Genomic DNA, 22,595 nt, shown 5'->3' with positions numbered 1-22,595 from the left:
CAAAATGGAGATGCTGCTTATGATGGGACTTGGAAAGGAACATTTAATTGAGATTCTGGCCAAACAAAAAATTGATAGAAATACCATTTGGAGTAAAATATTGTTACGCTGGAAAAGTGCAGAGAAGATTTACGAGGATGTTGCCAGGATTTGAGGGCCTGAGCTATAGGGCTCTAGAGGTTGGGCAGGCTAGGATTTTATTCCTTGAAGCACAGGACTATAAGTTTTCACATCTATAGTTGGTCAGAGGCTAATATCCTGTAATAATGTAGCACAGTGGCGCAGCAGTAGAGCAGGAGACCAGAGTTCGATCCTGGCCTCCAGTGCTGACTGTGTGGAGTTTGCAGGCGTACTCTGTGACTACATGGGTTTTCTCCGAGTGCTCCGGTTTCCTCCCACATCCCAGAGACGCGAGGGTTTGTAGGTTAATTGGTCTCTGTAAATTGCCCCTCGTGTGTATTGAGATATCTAGTGTGAACGGGCGATCAATGATGGGCGTGGAATCGGTGGGCCGAATGGCCGGTTTCCATGCTGTATCTCTAAATTAAACTAAAACGGAAGATAAATTTATTTCAATGTACTTACTTTTCAAAGCTCATCTGTGACAGTCTGGCAGTGAAGGCACTGTCTGCTGCCACCTGTGCCAGTCTGGCCAGGGTCTCTGCTGCAGCACATCTCAAAAGTATATTAGCACTTTCCAAGGAATGCATGACAAGAGTCAGAGCAGGTCTTCTTACCTCTTCTGGACCCAAGTTGCCTTTCATACATGCTAACCTCTGGAAAATAAAATCATAGAATATATTTACATAAACTCTTCATCATGAACATTCAAATTGACCGAAACAAAAGCATTTAATTGACACGTTTCACAACCAATGGATGTGCATTAATTCACCCTAATGTGCATTAGTTCACACTAATGTGCCTCAGTGATCACCCCTACAGTAGTTCTATCCAACACACTAGAGACAATTTAAGCAGCTAATTAACCTGCACATCCTTGGAGTGTGGGAGGAAACCAAAACGCCCGGGGAAAACCCACGCAGTCACAGGGAGAACGTACAGACCCATACTGAAAGCGCCCTTGGTCAGGATCAAACCTGGATCTCTGGCACTGCAAGACTAACTCTATCGCTGCACCACTATTGCCCCAGAAACCAAACCACTTTAAAGTCAATGAAGTTATCAAGAGTGGTTACCGATGCAATATTGTAAGCAGGACCAGCAGCCGCCTGTGTGCACTAAGGTCACACAAGTTGACATGTAGCAATTGCCACTTATACTTAATTTTGTTGATAATTGTTAATGGATAAATCTCAAATTGAACACCAGAGAACTTTGTGAATACAGGCACGATATTTAGCACATCCATCTGATTTAGCAGGTGTATTTTCATTGCCAATCACTCATTATGCACAGAAATGGCAGGTTAGAGGCATGCTGGTCTTTGGAGAATAACCCAAATTCACAAAGGTCTGATACAAAGGTACAGTTGATGCCCAAACAAACAAATAATTAAAGAACTAATATCAGTCAACGAAAGAAATGTGTTGTAAAAGAAGTTGGCATTATTTATACGCTGCCTTGAACAGTAACGTAAAGAAAATGATTTAGATTAATTTTTAAATGTTTCAGTTGTATGGATCTTTTAGAAAGCCCAGTCTGATAGAGTATTTAACTGACAAATAGCTGTAAATTGTTGCCTGGAGAGAGAGAGAATCATTGCTTGAAATAGAAATAAAACTTAATACTAAGAATTACTTTCTCGAAGTAGTTCCAATTCATTTAAATGAAACAGTCAATAAAAATGCCTCATATTGAAAACTCAAACGTACAACAGTGCGCTAACTCAATGTCAACTGTGCATTTTTTGCATTCTACATTGTTTTGTTTCATTATGACAAAGATGTAAAGTGAAATACTTTTACCACGTCTCTACTGAGCATTGCCTGCAGTAACGTAGATTTAGTGCCTCATTTTAGGTCAATCCAGATTAGAAGACCACTTAACATTTATCAGTTTAATGATGATTCCTAATTACACACTAATCTTAACAATTCTTGCCAAAGACAGAGTACTTTGGGTCGGTTACATATCTGTGGTAATATATATTCTCTGCATGTAAAACAAGGGATTTTATTCCATCACCTTGAATTTGATTCAACACAAACTTTCATCATTCCACATTTGTTAACAACTAACTATTCATTATCTGAAATGAACATTATGAAAACAGTCCATTTACCTTCAATCCGCAGCAGAACGCAGCAAAAACATTGATCTGTTGCTTTGATCCTTTAGCATGCTTTAAGGATTCTGTAAATTGCTCCAAAATCTGTGCTCTTAAGGGAAGAGAAATGGTTAAAAGTTTTATTCAATTCTGGAATATTGCCTGTAGATTGTAGAAAAGGCACAACCCAAATAAAAATCCTTACTTGTAAAATTATATTTTGTGCTATGAATATTTCATTTATATTCTTGACTGTTATAGAAAGATAAAATATTTTACAAAGAAACATTTAAAAGATTGTTAAAAATGAATGGACAAACAAAAAATTCTAATTAAGTACAACACATTAACTATTAAGATAGTTATGCAAAATGATGTACAAACAAATTTAAGCTGAAATGCACAAATGAGAAAATGTTGGTCGAAACTTCCTTTCTAATCACTGCAACTCTACACTTTTCACACACAAAATTCTGAAAACCCCAAATACTGTATGCGTTTGTAACATTTATCACTATGCATTTACCATTCAATATCAACAGGGCCAGTTAAATGAGAACTCTTTTGCAAACTGACATGCAGAAGCAGCTAAATTAAAGAAATAACAATATAAGCCAATGATTTTACTAGTGAATATTAAAAACAATATACCCGACCCTACACCTGCAACAAGTAAAGCCAAAATGTAAATGCTGGAAATCATCACCTGTGATTAACATCCAGATAAGGGAATATCACCCCAAAAAGTTCTCCTGCAGCTCTGACCACCGACAAGACTGGAGGAAGAGGAGCAGGAACAAATTCCCCATCTGCTAATCTTTCATAGATGCTAAACGGATCATGTTCAAGGCTTCCACCTCCCAAAATGCCACCCAGCTTTAACTGTTAAAAACATAACGGATAATTTTAATCAAATCCACAATGCACGACAACTAAATACAACTTTAACTGAAGGAGTCACAAAGTGCTGGAGTTGTTTTTACTCGTGATTGAATATCCAAAATTAATGTTAACTTGAAATTCAGCTTAAGTAGGTCCATGGTGCATCAAACCTTTCCACATTAGGACCACAAATTTGGATTTAAAAAAAAGGGATTTCCATTCTACATTAATTCAACTAATTTCTGATGTGAACAAAGCAACTTAATCCCCACTGATTACACTGAGAATATCTGTTCAATCATCATGTAAAATGTTAGTCAAATATAACAGCATAGAGAAAATATGTGTTACAAAGGCAAGGCTCTTCTCAAAGACTCACAGAGTGGGTTTTAGCTTAAAAGCTAAAATGCCTACAGGGTCCCAATCTTGTCTTATTAATTCTATTTCATAGAAACAATTCAAATATGAACATGGATTATGGGATTGACTTCAAGTGTGCTCTTGTAATTTTATCCAAATTAAAGGAGGTGCTAGTCCCCCAGTTGTCGAAAATAAAAATAATTGGTGATGGACTTGTATAACGTATTGTTGTCATCAGAAAATAGGGATATTAATACGACAGCCACATGGCTAAATCGCATATTCACATGGCATGATGTAGGCTGCATAGTTAATTGAAACTGATTATTGGTTTTAGGAATATCAAAGCTTTATTAAACATCTAATATCTCAGATGTCTTTGGCTTTTTCCACACAAAATTTACCCAAATAAATTCCAAGAAAACCAAAATATTTAAAGTAACCTTTCCAAATAGTTTGTGCATATTCATGATCAAAGAATTCAAAACCTGACTGAAATATTTGAAGGTTTGCATGTTTATACAATACCTGCTCCTCGATGAATCGATGATCAGTTTCCTGTAACCAGGCTCCAATTAATAGAGCATCGTCCTGGTGACAGAGCGAAGGAAGCAAGAAAGTAGCGGGAACTGACTGATTATCAGCCAGAGTCAGGTCAGCAATTAGTTCTTTCAGAACAGAATTAAAACACCCTGTAGGTATTAAAAAAAAAAAACATCTTTAAGTCAGTTCATTTGCAGTTGCAAACATAATTTGATACATAAACTACACTCACAATTTCACTATTAATATGTCATATATTTCAAACTTTTGCACATTGAAATAATTAAATCAAGATATCATGATCTTTTGCACAAAAGTAGATTGCAAATTACCAATAATTGAGGCAGGAGAGACTACAGATGTTGGCAACTAAAGCGTGATTAATAATTTCAAATAACATGACTATGGGACATGCCCGCAGATCACGCTGGAATCACGGTAAGACAGAAACTTCACCAATATCACCGAAGGACACTTGGAGCAGAAATAGTCAGTTCTGATGGAGATGTACAATTAACTTAAAAGTATGTGCATAGCAATCTGTGGTGTGAATTTGTGGAATGGTCTGGAACAGGAGATAAAACTTAGCACAAACATAATTCAGTTTAAAAAGATGTACAAAAACACTTTTTTTTTTAAAAGGATATAGGGATGAGGATAGGTGATTGTGAGTGGGATATTTGTTATACTGATTGTATTGGGAAGGGTGATTATAGGGTGATGGGTTGTATATATGACTAAGATACTGTATAGTATATGAGGGTTTTTTCCTTTCTTTTTTATTTTTTTCTCTCTTTTTTGTATGGCTTTGTAAATATTTGATTAGTGTATAAATGTAAATAATTTGGTGTAAGTATAGCTGCTGGTGTACATATGGTGTACATATAGCTGCAACATTTGTATAAGATAATTATGTTGAATAAGGGGTGGGAATTAATAAGCTTTGGCTTCTTCCTGCTCCTTTTCGGACACATACCATTTCATTTATTTATAGATATTGTTTATGACACTTTATAAATATTCTTGTTTTGTTTTTTGTATGCTGTTTCACACTTGCTTTTTATTATTTTATTCTGTTCGAAATAAAGAATGAATAAAAAAATAAATAAATAAACATGACAAGCTATAGGAAGGTCACGGTCACCCCTATAGACTGAACACAGGCAATGCACAAAGTCGTCACCCAATCTGCATTTTGTTTCATCATTGTAGAGGAGATCAAATTGTGAACGCTGAATATTTTAACCTGGGCAGAGCAGAAGCAATTGTATTGCTGCTTTACTTGTATGAACAGTTTAGGTCTCTGGATCGTGGGGAGGGAAAGCATCTCCTCCTCTCCCGCGCATGCCACTTAAGAGTCACTTAATCCCATTGAAAGCATGAATGTACAGCAACTGAGACAGCATTTATTTCTTTGCACCTACCTTCATAAGTCTTGGGTGGCAGCAAAGCCAAAATCTCATACAACCGTTGTTTATATAGAATTGATGCAGTTTTCAATGGAGCTCCATAGGATTTGTTAAGTGAAGGCAGCCTAAAATGCAAAAAATAAATAAATCATTTTGCCTCTGGACATGAGAAACCAACAATATACTAGTATTTCTTTCAATTTATTGTGCTTTAGTTGTTGTTCACAATGTTTTGTCCACTGTGGTTGAGAAATCAAATCCAGATTATGTCAAGATTTTACAGTGTCCCTATTTTATCCTGAACTAGTTTCCAGTTTCCTTCCCACTCTAACCTCTCATGTTTCAATTAAATCTTAATTAAGCTCAAGGAACAACACATTATCTTCCAATTAGACACATTAACATCATGTGTTGCAGCTGTATTTTATATTACTCTGCTGAATCATGACATTTTGAATTCCACGAATAAGTGATTTCCTCTTCCGAAAAATGTAAACCCTTCTGTCAATGCAAAAAGCATTTAATCAGATATGCAGATATGGTAACCAGGTGGTGGGAAGGAACTTTACTGCAGATAATGCAAATATCCACATTGGGGAGGCACAGTGGTAGAATTGCAGTCTTACAGTGCCATAGACCCGGTTTTGATCCTGACTACGGTTGCTGTCTGTACAGAGTTTGTACATTCTCCCTGATTCTACAGGTTTTCTCCAGGTGCTCCGGTTTCCTCCCACACTCCGCAGACATACAGGTTTGTAGGTTAATTGGATTCGGCAAATTGTAAATTGTCCCTAGTGTGTAGGACAGTTCTGGTGTACAGGGTGATCATTGGTCGTGGGCCAAGGGGCTGTTCCCCCGCTGTGTGTCTAAAGTGTTGTCACTTAATTATTTATAATAACACATTTGATGAATCATTTCACCAGTTACCTCAACCTTAATTTTACAACCAAAACATTGCAAGTTAATATTTAAGCAATGGAAATACCTTGATCAATGGTTAGTTAAACAGATAATACAACTTACTCTGTTGATAAAGCCACAGCAGACTTAAGTGGTGGGAGAAGTCTCTCAATTACATCATCAGAAAACAGATCTCCACAGTGTAAAACAAAACTTTTCATTGCTTGAAGGGAAAAGAGAACAGAAAAATCAATATAAAGCCAATTTAAAAGCCTTGAAATAACTATTTTTAATACATTTATTGCAAATAGAAAACCTACAAAGATAAACAAATATTTTTTATTATCCAATAGAACAGGTATGATCAATTCCAACTTTAGTAATTGAGGGGTCTCAACCCGAAACCTATCCACGTTCTCTAGGGATGCTGCCTGACCCGTAGCACTTTAGATCTCATTGTTTTTGTAAACCAACATCTATAGTTTCTTGTTTCTACTTATAATATGCCACTTTATTTCCCCTCAAAAAAAGTAGCACGCAAATGCATTGTCCTTATATTTTTCATTAAAAACCTTTACATATTTGACAGCATAATCAATGGTTGAGATTTAAGAAGAGGCCAAAGATGGGAGGGGGAAGGATGACTGGATGGGAGAAATAGGTGTGAGTTCAGATGAGGCACAGAGGAGGGAAGGGAGGAGGGGAAGGAAGAGAGGGGAAGGGTTTGAGAGCGAAAGGGCGGGGGGGGGGAAGTCAAGGTTGTTTTGAGAGGTTACCTAGAATTAGAGAATTCAATGTTCATACAGTTGAGTTGTAAGCTACACAAGCGGAATATGAGGTGCTGTTACTCCAGTTAGCGTGTGGCCTCACTCTAGGAATGGTGGTGGCCCAGGACAGAAAGATTAGTGTGGGAATGGGAATTTAAAAGGTTAGCAACTGGGAGATGCACTGGGCCTTAGTTCATGTTCAACGAAACAGTCACCAAGCCCAAGTTTGGTCTTGCCGATGTACACATCAGGAACATCAGATGCAGTAGATGAAGTTATCGGGGATGCACGTGAACCTCTGTCTCATCTTTAAGGACTGCTGGGGTCCCTGTATGGATGTGAGGGAGGAGGTAGAGGCACAGGAGTTAGATCTCCTGCAGTTGCAGGGGAAAGTAGCTGGGGAGGGGGTGATTTGAGAAAGGATGAGTGAATCAAGGAATTGTGGAGGGAGCAGGAAGATTGTTCCCGATGTTGGGGAAGTCCAGAACAAGGGGTCACAGTTTAAGGATAAGGGGGAAATCTTTTAGGACCGAGATTAGGAAAACATTTTTCACACAGTGGTGAATCTGTGGAATTCTCTGCCACAGAAGGTAGTTGAGGCCAGTTCATTTGGCTATATTTAAGAGGGAGTTAGATGTGGCCCTTGTGGCTAAAGGGATCAGGGGGTATGGAGAGAAGGCAGGTACAGGATACTGAGTTGGATGATCAGCCATGATCATATTGAATGGCGGTGCAGGCTCGAAGGGCCGAATGGCCTACTCCTGCACCTAATTTCTATGTATCTTTGTCTCTGCAGAAGGCGGAAAGGAGTTGAGATGGGAAGATGTGTCTAGTGGAGGGATCATGTTCAAGGTGACGGAAACGGCAGAAGATGATGTGTTGGATGCGGAGGGCTGATGGGGAGAAAGGTGAGGACCAAGGGAACTATGTCCTTTTTGCATTTGGGGTGAGGGGGGAGCGAGAGCAGAACTACAGCACACAGGAGAGTCAATTACACGTCCCATCTATGACAGAAGGGGAGAAACCACTTTCACTGTCTTACCACACAGAGCACCTGCCCGTTCTTCCAACGTCACCTGCCATGTGAAGCAGTCCCCTCGATTTATCTCAGTTTCCAAGTCCTTTGGGGATTGTGGAAATACACTTTTCCAAAGCAAAATAATTTTTGCCAGATGGTGGTGAATGACTGCTGGACCTGAAATTACAAAATTATTTGAAAATCATTATTACTTTGACGTTTACAAGCACAAGGTTATTAAGTAGTATTCATGGCAAAATTAAAATCTAAAATGCAAATAATAAAATTTGTTGCATGGTTTTAAACATGCCAAAAACAATAAATTAATCAAAAGCAATAAATTAATCAAAGTTACACTTGTTTTATAATCCCGGAAAGTACCATTTATAAACTACCCACAAATTTCCACCTTCAATAAACTATGAAAGTACTATTTAAAAACTACCTACAAATGGCACCCTCAACTGGAATTGTGAAACCAGTATATATTTCATTTGTTTCAAATTGCTACCATCTTCTTATGTAATATAATTTACTATTGGCAGATTAGTTTTTAATTTGGTGAAAAGTACTACTTCACAATCTTATCCTTTAAAATTGATGTCTGAGAATGTTGTTTGTTCAAATATCAATTTTAGTCTCCCATACCTGGATATTTTGAATCAAAATATCTGCAATCACAAGCTAATAAACAGTACTAATTGTTATAGCATAGTTAGCTAGTTTGAAGATTTATCTTGTAACCATTGCCCCATACTCTCTTTAATTCCGCAAATTATTTTAGAAAGAAGAGCTGATCCAATTCCCTTTTCTATTTTAACGGTATGAACACTGAAATCTCCAACTTTAGGCAACCTCCACAAAACTCTCGTCTTTCTCCCCTGGAACCCCAATAACCCACCCCCCCACACACACACTTTCTCCCCACCACCCTTCACCCCTCCCTTGATCCCTGGCTGACCATACATCTATCTCTCCCCTTCCCTTCCCCTCTACCTACACTCCTAAACAATTCACACCTTATCAATCCTACACAACTACAATAGCTACAGAAGCTAGAATCTAGCTACACAACTCTATTAAGAAAGGTCTCGACCTGAAACGTCACACAGTCCTTCTATCCAGAGATGCTGCCTGACACGCTGAGTTACTCCAGCATTTGGTGTCTACCTTCGATTTAAATTAGCATCTGCAGTTCTTTCCAAAACTCTTATCCTTTTGTTGTGGGCGTGTTCGTCTCTAGCTTTAGTCCAACCATCTGCCAGTCCCCTTTGAAGGAGCCAATTTACTGTCAATATCCCCAGAATCACCATATCTTTAACAGTCCTAAATTAGAAGGATTTTTACAATCACTATTCAAGTGGGGAACAACCTTACCCAGTGTCATAAGTGCAGAAATCAGAAGCCAACCAGCCTGCGTGCGTTGAACTGAGAGCCGACTGTTTTGGACTGCTGATCGTAAAATCTCCTCTGCTCGATTCATAATCAACTTGAACACAAATTTACAACAGGACATAAATATGCATAAGCAAGAGTAAACCCAACTTGCAAAAACAGTGCAGCGCTACCAATAATATAAGGCAAATGCTCATTAATGGCTTTCACATTTAGGGGCTCAAGTAAATGACAAGAGCATCCTCTTGAACAAAGGAAACAAAAGATGGAACCTAGCATTTCCAACCTGACCTGGTTACACCTAATGAACAATGTTACAGAAAGATGAGGTAATAGAACTCCATTCATTACACACCAACACAAGCTTTGACAACATACCCATAAAGCAAAGTGGTGCTACTTTAGAAATACAACGTGGAAACAGACGCTTTGGCCCGAGTCGGAGCTGACCAGCAACCATCACCCGCACACTAGTCAACTAGGGATAAATTACAGAAGCCAATTAACCTACATATCTGCACGTCTTCAGAATGTGGGAGGAAACCAGAGCACCCAAAGAAAACCACGTGGTCATATGATTTTCTCCAACCTCTTAATATTTACATCCATGACATCATTGATAGTCATCCTCAACCACATTAATAGTTTACAAGTTTCTGAATCCAAATCGGTTCATTTTAACCGTGGGTGTTCCAAGCCTTTATACCTCCAACCCACAATTATCCATAAGTGTGTGGTTGTCCGTCACACTTGCACATCTATCTTATCCATAAGGCCATAAGAAGTGGTGAGACCACACCTGGAGTATTGGTCTCCTAATCTGAGGAAAGACATTCGTGCTATAGAGGGAGTACAGAGAAGGTTCACCAGACGGATTCCTGGGATGTCAGGACTTTCATATGAAGAAAGACTGGATAGACTCGGCTTGTACTTGCTAGAATTTAGAAGATTGAGGGGGGATCTTATAGAAACTTACACAATTCTTAAGGGGTTGGACAGGCTAGATGCAGGAAGATTGTTCCCGATGTTGGGGAAGTCCAGAACCAGGGGTCACAGTTTAAGGATAAGGGGGAAATCTTTTAAGACAGATGAGGAAAACATTTTTCACACAGAGAGTGGTTAATCTCTGGAATTTTCTGCCACAGAAGGTAGTTGAGGCCAGTTCATTGGCTATATTTAAGAGGGAGTTAGATGTGGCCCTTGTGGCTAAAGGGATCAGGGGATATGGAGAGAAGGCAGGTACAGGATACTGAGTTGGATGATCAGCCATGATCATATTGAATGGCGGCTCGAAGGGCCGAATGGCCTACTGCTGCACCTATTTTCTATGTTTCTATACAGGAGCAGATTTAGGTCATTCAGACCATCGAGTCTGCTCCTCCATTGGGTCATCAAACCACCAAATGTATTTTAGCATTTATTTCAAAAGGACTAGAATACAAAAACTGGGATGTAATGCTGAGGCTCTATAAGGCGCTGGTCAGGCCACATTTGGAATATTGTGAGCAACTTTGGGCCCCATATCTGAGGAAGGATGTGCTGGCTCTGGAAAGGGTCCAGAGGAGGTTTACGAGAATCCCGGGAATGAGTGGGTTAGCATATGATGAGCATTTGACAGCACTGGGTCTCTACTTGCTGGAGTTTAGTAGGATGAGGGGGGACCTCATAGAAACCTACTGAATAGTGAAAGGCCTGGAGAGAGTCAATGTGGAGAGAATGTTTCCACTAGTGGGAGAATCTAGGACCAGAGGACATAGCCTCAGAATTTAAAGACTTTCACTTCGGAAGGAGGAGCAATTTCAGAGGGTGGTGAATCTGTGGAATTCTTTGCTACAAAGGGCTGTGGAGGCCAAGCCAATGGATACTTTTAAGGCAGAAATAGATAGATTCTTGATTAGTACGGGTGTCGGGGTAATGTGGAGAAGGTAGGAGAATGGAGTTGGGAGGGAGAGATAGATCAGCCATGATTGAATGGCTGATCTGACTTGATGGGCCAAATGGCTTAATTCTACTCCTATCACCTATTAACTTATGAACTTATCATGGCAGATATATTTTTCGCTCTCAAACCCATTCACCTGCCTTCTTCTCCCTGTAACCTTTGAAGCCCTTTCTAATCATGAACCCATTAATCTCCACCTTCAAAATACGGACTGTTCCAGCTGCTACGGTCAGGCAAACGCCTCCGTTGCCATGCTGTGAGAACGGAGAGGTTGAGAAGGAGTTTCTTTCCAGAGGCCATTCGGACTGTAAACTCCTATCTCACCAGGGACTAACTTTACTGATCCTTTTTCCTTCCACCCACAATATTTAATATGTAAAAGAATATGTGATTCTGTTGTAGTTTGTTTGGTTGTTTGTCTTTTTGCACAAAGTCTGCGAGCATTGCCACTTTTCATTTCACTGCACATCTCGTATGTGTATGTGACGAATAAAATTGACTTGACTTGACATGGCCTCCAATGCCACCTGTGGCAATGAATTCCACAGATTCACCACCTTCTGGCTAAAGAAATTCTTCCTCATCTCCATTCTAGAGGTATGTCCTTTTATTTCAAGGCTGTGGCCTCTGGTCCTAAACTCTCCCACTATTAGAAACATCCTCTCCACATCCACTCTATCTAAGCCTTTCATTATTCAGTTGGTTTCAATGAGAATCCCCCCCCCCCCTTTCATTATTCAGTTGGTTTCAATGAGATTCCCCCTCTGGCGAGTACAGGCGCAGAGCCATCAAATGTTCTCAATTATCCCCAGGATCATTCTTGTAACCAATTATGGTTAGAAGGCATCTTGATTCTTCCTTGAATGGAGACCCAACAAGTAACTTTCTGTAAACATCATTTTTTCTCAGGTGTCCACATCGCCATTTTGTCACTCAGTGAACATTGGTCTCAGCAATAATCATTAACATCAATATTGTTCTCGTCGCACCTCCCAGCTCGCTGCAACTTAAACCATGCTTTATCTCCAAGTTATACTACTTTCGATGAAAGGTTTTCAACTCAAGACATTAACTCTCTCCATTGATGCTGCCTGTCGAGCAGGCTACTTCCAAAATTCGCTATTCCCGTTTTTATATTACATAAGGAAATAGGGTTAAAATGCAAACCTGGATTTAAAAGGCAATATATTTTTATTCAATAGTCTTGACTGGAATTATTTTACATATTCCTACACATTTGTAATTTTTCGTCTAAGAATATTAGCAAAATCATCACCTTTCCTTTCCCATGAGGAATACCCAATGGGCTATGCTGCACTGCTCCCAACAGCGCTGCTATTGCAAAACTGTAGCCAGATACTGCTTCTGGAGATGATCGGAGAGCACTTAGACGTTCAATGCAACGATCCAACAAAGGAGAAATCTTGAATGGCAATGCCACTGCAAAACAACGCAAACACCAAGCTGCAGCTAGTCTTGCAGAAAGACTTGGATGAAGCAGCATTGACATAACTTTGTCCAATAGACCTGACAGAAGAGGAGAGAATATTTAAGCAACAATGCACAAAGGTGAGTGAAGAGTCATAGAGTCATACAGTGTGGAAACAGGCCTTTCGGCCCAACTTGCCCACGTCGGCCAACAGCCCCCATCTACAGCAGTCACACCTGCCTGCATTTGGTGGATGCGAGTTGGCATTGACATTTACAAACATGATATTTTCTTCAACACCAGATCGCTACTGAAGCATTCCATTATTCTCTAGGTTGGCTTCTAAGTGATTTTTAAACATTGAATGATTGCATTGTAGCAATGCAAAGCAGGCACATTTGAGGAAAATCAGTCATCCATCAAGAACTTAGCCACTAGGCGTTCTCCTCCTTCTATACGTACAGGTCTTCCGACATATTCTCCTAACTTCCAATTCATCCTGGATAATTCCAGTTTTTTTACACCTTTGCTATCATCCTGGGAACACCACCGTGGAATGCCCCAAGCATTCTGGTTGAAGAAAATGCATCCTAATAACAGATATTTACCACATTCTATCAATATTTAAATGTCCTCTATTAAGCAATGATACATGGTCTCATGTCATAGGAGCAGAATTAGGCCATTCAGCCCACATAAGTACACGTCTTGTCCTTTATGAGAAAATCAAGCTTTGTCAACAGCATGAATGTCCGATGTTTAGTCCCCACATATAATAAGTGTTGCATCATTACACAATTGTATAATAAATCTTGTTTCACTTGAGTGGTTGAGGTCTGTAATTTTTTAATGGAACTATTTCAATTTGTTAACAACCCAAAAACGGCCACAGAGTTTTAGATCAAACATTACCTGCGGTGGAATCAAGAAGCAGTGGGGCAGCAGTAGAATCAAGACCCTGAATTAGACTGCCCAATTCTTGAAGGGCACAGACAAGTACATGTTGGCTGGCAGATATGTCCATCGTACCCATTTTAATCTCCATATTACTGTCACTCAGTGCAGCATCTGGCAATTAAAATTAAGATTATTCAGCTGCAAGAGATACATCAAGCAAAAATGAAACTAATGCATTCAGAATTGAAGAATGGCAAAATTTCAGCATTAGGTAATTAAATAAACCCAAGAAGTCAGGCAAACCAGGGAACCTAAACCTCTGTGAAATTGGAATGGAATTAATTAATTCAAAATGTAAGTCAATGTCCCATCTTTCAATCTTCAGAGGTATTGTGAAAGAGCACATGTCATTAAATATGCTATCTAAATTAGCTGCCTGTCCCCAACCTGTAACTCTTTACTGAGCAACAAAATAAAGCACGACTCAAAAAATACAATAATTTACCAACAAGAAATGAAGAGGAACCTGGAAAGACATAAAGTGCTGGAGTAACTCAGTGAGTCAGGCAGCATCTCTGGAGAAAAAGGATGGGTGACTTTTCGGGTCGGGACCCTTCTTCAGACTCAAGAATGGTCCCGACTTGAATTACTCCAGCACTTTGTGACTATCTTCTGTACATACCAGCATCTGCAGTTACTTTCCACACATTACAAAAAACTTGAATATTTAAATACATGTACATAAGCAATATTTTACGATAAATTAATTCAGACGAGGCATAAAATAAAGATGCATCTGTTGAATTCTGTTTATAAAGTTCAATACCTGATCCAAACCATTTCTGCATTATACTGAGACAAGATACAACAGTCAAGAGTGCTTTATTGTCATATGACTCAGATAGGACAATGAAATTCTTATTTGCTGCAGCACAACAGAATATGTAAACATAGTACATAACAGGAGAAAAACGTTCAGTGTGTAGATATACACATGCACACATATTCAATAAATAAACAAATATAGTCCAATAATAATAATAATAATAATGTTGTATTAGAGCTTATTTGTTGTCATGTTGGCTGTAGGGAAGAAGCTGTTCCTGAACCTGGACGTTAGTTTTTAGGCTCCTGTACCTTCTTCCCGATGGCAACGGTGTGTGGCCAGGATGGTGTGAGTCTTTGATGATGTTATCTGCCTTTTTGAGGTAGCGACTTCGATAGATCCATTCGATGATGGGGAGATCAGAGCAGGTGACGGACTGGGCAGTGGTCACAACTCTTTGCGGTCTTTTTAATACTAGTGGCAAAGGAAAGACAGTATGGTGGTGATGGTCCCACATACCTGTTGCACTTGTTGATGGCGGAGGTCATAGATGTGGGAGTTACAAGAGTATAACCCGGCCAAAAAAAAAGGGTAGGGGTGGCCTGGACAGGGACCGTCACAGGTACTTGGTAAGTGGCACAAACTTTAGTCATGATGCCACGAGGGTAGAGGGGAAAAATGTTCCAAGTGGGGCATGGTACTGCAATCAAGGAAGCTCAAGTGATTAGCTTGAATGTTGTTACAAAATGCATCCATGTCTGCTGCTGCTGCTGCTGCTGCTGCTGCTGCTGCTGCTGCTTCATTGCACCTTGTGGATGTTCAGAACCAACGATAATCATTGAATTTCCCCTCTCATTTTGCTCTGCGCTCTTGAAAATTGTTGGGGGTGCTAATGCATCAGTTGAAGTTGGTCTGGTAAATCTGATGCCACAGACTTTATGAAGTCTAGAGGCATCGTTGATAACTAGTGTAGCAACAACTGTTGTAAATCTTGTTAAAAAAAATAGACCTTATAGATAAATAACATTTATGAGGTTTGGGCATTGTGCATAGCTCATGTAGCAACAGCCAAAGTCACTCTAAATGAACAAGCAAAAAATGCATGCTTTCATACCTACAGCTCTCTTCTGTTTTCCCACAGCCTGACAGATTTCCTTCGCTGCCGCAATCTGAGCTTTTTCTCCGAGTAAACATCCCACTGTGGCCCGAAGGATAAATGAAACACAGCGACGACAGCAAATCGCATCTATTTGAGTCTGGGTAGCTTTTGGATGGGACACTAGCTCCAAAATATGTCCAAGTAGAGAAGCAAAGTTCATTTCCAACCACTGACAACCAAGTGTTGAAACAAATGTAACATAAGCCTATAGTAGAAACAATTGTGAAACTTTTAAGGATTTATTACTTACTGACATGAACTATTTTAAAATAACATTACATGAAGCATTTAATTACAGCGTGAGATCTTAACATCACGATATCTATATTACTAAAAGTCTGATCTTGACCACTTCCTGTTGTTCTGTATATTGATTTTAGAAAAAACGCTGCCACTTACGGCTGTGATTTTTGGCCCCCTCCGCTGCGCAGGACAAGAGGATTTTTCCCATCGATTAAAAATAAAAGAGTTATTAGTGTTTAAAAAATGTTGAGAGACTCTCTCCTGAAGGCCACGCCCCTTCCGGATGGACTATAAAACCCGGAAGTGTTGAGTGCCTCAGTCAGTCTCTGCAAGATGGGGGAGCGAGAGGGTCACGTCTTTCGGTCTGAGCTGTGAATAACACTGAACACATGTCTACTAAACTGTGAGTAGTTTTACTGACCTGTCGGTGCCCTTAATGTGCTTTTAAAATATGGTTGGAAATGCTAAAGCTGTGTTGCCTTTGGTTTGGAAATGCTAAAGCAGATAGATAGGTTCTTGATTAGTAAAGGCGTCAAAGGTTACAGGGAAAAGGCAGGAGAATGGGGTTGAGAGGGAAAAATAGATCAGCCATGATTGGATGGCGGAGAAGACTCGATGGGCTGGATGGCCTTATTTTGCTCCTAATGTCGTATGGTCATATCATGGTGTGGGTTGGAGGTATAAAGGCTTGAACACCCATGGTTAAAATGAACTGATTGGGATCAAGAAAAATGTAAATTATTAATGGTAGAATGGGCTGACTGGCCTAATTTTGCTCCAACGTCTAATGGTCTGATGGATTTCTTAAAAGGCAAAAATCAAATCTAACCTGAGTAACTCCAATCCTAACATCTCGGTTCACGGAGCTGCAACCTTTCAGTATCTCTCCACTGGCCCGCAAGAACCCACTGCCACCTCGCAGGAAGCCAGAAGCCAGCAAGTCCATTACTTCAGCCAGTGAGGTTTTACGAGTCACCTGTCTTGCACCTTGGAGAGAAATACAAACATTCGTTAAAAAGCAAAACCAAAACACATGCTACTGTGACTTCTCGGTACACTTTCTGGATTATTAACTGGTAACAAGGGCAATAAGTATTAACGGCAATACTGAACATAGGGATCAATGGTGACTTCCTGTTTGGATACATTGGCCCAAGCTGCAATGCAAAATTACAATTTTAATTTTATGCAATACCAGTAAAATTGGGATTTTTGGCTCGTTTTCAATTCCACACATGGGCGGCAGGTGCCATGGCATTGATTCTTTTGGATTGGATAGCTCTTAAGTCATCAGTAGTAGATTAAATAAATACTATTTCTGGAAAATAGTGTCCAATTTACAATAGACTGTTACGATAGAAAGTGCAAAGTTGCAGATGAGAGCTCATAGGGATAAGGTGATGATTTAAATTCCACTTTGCGTTGTGCACAATTAAGAGCCTGTCCCACTTGGGCGTCATTTGCGCGTCATTTACGCAACCTGCGTGACATGCAAATGACGCCCAAGTGGGACAGGCCCTTTAAAGGAAATGTTAGAAATTTCAAGATACCGAGCCAAAGTAACAGGCATGGGATTAGAGGACCAACAGTTGCTCTGAAAGATGGTTTGTATACAAGTTATCAAGGGTAAGAAAGTTATATGACAGAGAGGGAAGTGATGGTCTTATTTGGAAGTAATTTCAGTCTGGCTCTCATTGTAGAAAACATGGTTATCGGGGTAAGATGACCAAGTGGGAAACTCACAAGAGCTAAGTCACCAGAGATGCGGAAGAATTGGAGAACTAGATTAGATTGGAAAAATGAAGATCAACTACATGGAAGGCGATATAGAACAAGGGCAATGGTACGTGAAGCCTCCCAATAGATAGAAGAAAAACAACATATAAATATGTTGAATGCATCGGCCAGGACAACTCTGATATAGGTAAGTCTCGAACAAGGGGAAGGTGGCAATTATTCAACGTCAAAAAGCCTTGAGGTGGCTCAAATATGAAACATTCCCATATTTCCTTGTAAACTACAAGGCTGCTCAGCCCATCGAATCAATGCTGGCACACAGAACAATCACATTCCTACACTACTTTTCCCTATAATCTATTCATACCATGTTCTCATCAATTCTGCTCCCCACATATAGGCCAGGGATAATTTAAATGTGGCCAATTAACCCATCAACATTTATGTGCTTGGGATGTGGGAGGGAATAGGAGTACCACAATTTCCAGGAGAACGTGCAGACACAAGGCAGACAGCACTAGAAGTCTGGAATGAGCCTGGGTCACTCAAGTGACCACAGTGGCACTCAATACTTTAGAGTCCAGACTGCTCATGTAAAATATTAGCTCAGATTAAAAGGTTAACATAAGTTTGATGAAGGTTAACATGTCTACCAAGTGCAAAATCCGTTGCATGTTACAGGTCCACCACTGATTTTCTGGCGTCCTTGGTTCCAGAGCCTTTCTGGATTATTTGTTTTGCCGGACCAGAGGTCACAGCCTTGGGGGCTGAGATACCGGCCTGTAAAATCAGCAGGTATCAGGAATCAGGAAGTTGGCTATGGGAACGGATCTGCTGGCTCCAGCCTGGCTGGAGTTCAGGGCAGGATTTAGATGAAGAGAGGCCCTAGGCTGTTCCACATGAGGCCCCTCCCAATCCCCCACCCCCACGACTAGAGGAAAATGGTCCACCAAATTGACACCGATTTGCAGCCGAGCGTAGCCAATAAGATAAGGGGCTGGAAAGCTGCGCTTATTTATTTATTGCCAGTGCTAGTGTCGAGTTATCGGCTTAAAATACTATTATTCTGAAATGGAGGGCAAGGAAAATTACTGAAGGGTTGTTTAGAGACTACAGTGCGTTATGACAGCATATGTAAGAAAGGCCTATGACAATGTCAAAAATATTATACACCTTGCAGAGCTCTCACATAGCTTTTTTTCTCAGTTGTCAGCCTGGCAACCTTGGCAGCTTTTTAGGTTGCCAAATGACAGTTTAGGTGGTCATTTAAGACAGCTTGCATGATGCGTGCGATAATGAGCTCGGACAAAGTGCTTAGTTACCAGTCGGAACTATGCTCAATAAAGCATTCACATATTATTTCTGCTTCAAATAAAGTCACAAACTAACCATATTCACCAATCAAGACATGATATATACCACAATGACATGCAGCAAAACTACAATACAGTATCTCAACTCTTTTTACACGTTGCAATGAATGCAATTTCTATTATTTCTTTCCATTTCCAAACAAGAATGTGGTTGAATTATTCAGCGTACGATCAACCTCAGTGAGACCAAGCCCAGGCTTGGCGATCGCTTCGCACAACACCTCCACTCAGCTCGCAATAACCAACCTGATCTCCTGGTGGCTCAACACTTCAACTCCCCCTCCCATTCCGAATTTGACCTTTGTCCCGGTCCTCTTCCATGGCCAGAATGAGCCCCACCTCATTTTGGAGGAGCAGCACCTCATATTTTGCTTGGGTAGTTTACACCCCAGGGGTATGAACATTGGCTTCTCTAATTTCAGGTAGTCCTTGCTTTCTCCCTCCTTCTCCTCTCATTCCAAGCTCTCCCACAGCCTACTGTCTCCGCCTCTTCCTTTCTTTTTTGTGTCTTCCCCCATCCCGCCCGGCATCAATCTGAAGAAGGGTCTCGACCCGAAACATCGCCTATTCCTTCGCTCCAGAGATGTTGCCTTACCCGCTGATTTTCTCCAGCTTTTTTGTCTACCAATGGGATCCCACCACTGGCCACATCTTCCCATCTCCTCCCCTGTTGGCTATCCACAGAGACCGTTCCCTCCGTAACTCCCTGGTCGATTCGCCCCTTCCCACCCAAACCACCCCCTCTCCTGGCACTTTCCCTTGCAACTGCAGGGAATACTACACTTGTCGCTTTACCTCCCCCCTTGACTCCATTCAAGGACCCAAGCAGTCTTTCCAGGTGCGACAGAGGTTCGCCTGCACCTCCTCCAACCTCATCTATTGCATCCGCTGCTCTAGGTGTCAGTTGCTCTACATTGGTGAGACTAAGCGTAGGCTTGGCGATCGCTTCGCCCAACACCTCCGCGCGGTTCGCAATAACCAACCTGATCTCCCGGTGGCTCAGCACTTCAACTCCCCCTCCCATTCTGAATCCGACCTTTCTGTCCTGTGCCTCTTCCATGGCCAGAGTGAGGCCCACCGTAAATTGGAGGAGGAGCACCTCATATTTCGCTTGGGTTGTTTACACCCCAACGGTATGAACATTGACTTCTCCAATTTCAGGTAGTCCCTGCTTTCTCCTCCCCTTCCCAGCTCTCCCTCAGCCCACTGTCTCCGCCTCTTCCTTTTTTTCTTCCCGTCCCCCCCACCCGCACATCAGTCTGAAGAAGGGTCTCGACCTGAAACGTCACCTATTTCCTTCGCTCCATTGATGCTGCCTCACCCGCTGAGTTTCTCCAGCATTTTTGTCTACCCATTCACACAAGTTTTGTTATCCCACTTTCCTCACCCACTCCCTACACATTTGGGGCAATTTTAAGGAGACAAGTTAACCTACAAAGCCAATGCGCCTTCGGGATGTGGGAGGAAACCCACACACTTGCAGGGAGAATAAAAATTATACGTTCATAACTTTGGTTACTAAAAATATGAAAATATCAATTTTCAGTCTTAAATCTCCAAGTGATGCTATATCTCCCTATACAGCTACTGTATGTTTTAATTAAGTTCAAGACTATGGGGCAGTAAATTGGCCATAAAGTTGCTGCCTAAAAGTGCCAGAGACCCGGAATTGATCCTGAATATGGGTGCTGTCTCTATGGCGTTTGCTCCTTTTCCCTTTGATCGCATGGGTTTTCTCTGGGTGCTCTTGTTTCCTTCCACATTCCAAAGATGTGCAGGAACCTATTTCAGACCTAACCCAAAACGTAATATTTTCCTTTTATCCAGAGATTCTGTCTGACCTGCTGAGTTACTCCAGCTTTTTGTGTCTATCTTCAGTTTAAACCAGCATCTGCTGTTCCTTCCTACACACACGATACTAAACAATAGAACTTTATTAATCCCAGGAGGGAAATTGTGTGTGTGTGTGTGTGTGTGTGTGTGTGTGTGTGTGTGTGTGTGTGTGTGTGTGTGTGTGTGTGTGTATATATATATATATATATATATATATATATATATATATATATATATATATATATATTACTAGACCAAGTGCAGACCCGTTGGGTCTGTTCCCCCAACGTGCGGTTGTGGGGGGGGGGGAGGCGGCATGCAGCGTCACACACAAACTATCCCCCGCACTCACACTAATTACCCCCTTGATATTATATTAATATTATTAATTTGCTCCTTTTACCCCATAACCACACTATCTACTGACGCATAGCCCCCAACTTGCACATCACATCTAGAGAAGGGGGGGGGTTAGAGGGTGAGGGCAGAGAGAGAAAGGGGCAGAGACACAGAGAGAGACAGAGACACAGAGAGAGAAGGTGAGAGTGAGGGGGAGAGAGAGAAGGGGTGCTGAGAGGGGGGGTGAGGGGGAGAGGTGGGGAGCAAGGAGGGGGGAGGGTGGAGGGAAGAGGGTAGGGGGTGTGGAGGGGAGGGGGTTTAGGGGAGGGAGGGAGGGCGGGGGGGAGGGGGAGGTAAAGAGGGGAGAGCGAGAGAGAGAGGGGGGAGAGGTGGGGAGAGGGGAGGGAAGAGGGTAGGGGGTGTGGAGGGGAGGGGTTTAGGGGATGGAGGGGATGGAGGGTGAGGGAGAGAGAGGGGGAAGAGGGGGGAGAGAGGGGGGGGGGGAGTGGAGGGAGGGGGGGAGGGGGAGAGAGGGTGTGCTGAGAGGGGGGGTGAGATGAGGGGAGGGGGAGAGGTGGGGAGCAGGGATGGGGAGGGTGGAGGGAAGGGGGTAGGGGTGTGTGGAGGGGAGGGAGGGGGTTTAGGGGAGGGATGGTGGGGAGGGGATGGAGGGGAGGAAAAAGAGAGAGAGAGAGGGGGGGGAGGGGGGGGGGATAGGAGAGGGGGGAAGAGTAGATAGGGGGTAGTGGAAGAGGGGGTAGAGGAGAGTGGGGGGAGGAGAGAGGGGGAGAGGAGAAGAGTGGGGGTGAAAGGAGGAGGGGGGGGGGGAGAGGGGGGGGGGGGGGGGGGGAGAAAGAGGGAGGGAGAGATGAGAGAGAGGAGGAGAGAGAGAAAGAGAGAGAGAGAGAGAGTGCCTTTTTAATTCAACCCAAACAAACATTTGCAGGCAGTGCTTTTTTACTTCAAACTAACTATATTTTCATTTTCAAACCAAATTAAGGGTACTCACAGTGCTGTAGACATTTGTTCAGTGTCATTCAGAGCTCAGAGTGACAGAGACTAATTGACAGAGCTCCAGCTTGCAGAGACTAATTGAGGCACACCACTTCCTGGTTTTATAGTCCCTTCCCCTGCCTCCAGCGGGGGCAGCAGAGAGAATGGGGAATTTTGTAAAAACATTAATATCTCTGTCATTTTTCATCGACAGGAAAAATCCTCGGCACACATATGGCGGAGGGGGGCTCTGAGCGAGGTGGCCAAAAATGACGGCCGTAGGTGGCGGCGTTCTCTCGGAAATCGCAGCACAGATGGCC

The 22,595-nt window shown here is 41.7% G+C and overlaps 1 protein-coding gene across 1 annotated transcript in view; it reads right to left on the bottom strand.

Moving 5' to 3' along the window:
* The window catches only part of heatr5a (HEAT repeat containing 5a), an 82,085-nt gene that overhangs the window by 39,610 nt on the left and 19,880 nt on the right, over positions 1–22,595 (bottom strand). The window contains 12 exon segments of the mRNA XM_055640652.1: positions 586–776; positions 2,246–2,342; positions 2,937–3,112; positions 4,001–4,164; positions 5,440–5,549; positions 6,448–6,547; positions 8,134–8,286; positions 9,487–9,598; positions 12,723–12,973; positions 13,788–13,943; positions 15,713–15,962; positions 16,830–16,987. Coding sequence (XP_055496627.1) covers positions 586–776; positions 2,246–2,342; positions 2,937–3,112; positions 4,001–4,164; positions 5,440–5,549; positions 6,448–6,547; positions 8,134–8,286; positions 9,487–9,598; positions 12,723–12,973; positions 13,788–13,943; positions 15,713–15,962; positions 16,830–16,987 — 1,918 coding nt within the window.

Source organism: Leucoraja erinacea, chromosome 9 (assembly GCF_028641065.1).
Source record: "Leucoraja erinacea ecotype New England chromosome 9, Leri_hhj_1, whole genome shotgun sequence".
In the NCBI taxonomy this organism is placed as follows: Eukaryota; Metazoa; Chordata; class Chondrichthyes; order Rajiformes; family Rajidae; genus Leucoraja; species Leucoraja erinaceus.
This window is presented reverse-complemented; position numbering and strand designations above follow the sequence as displayed.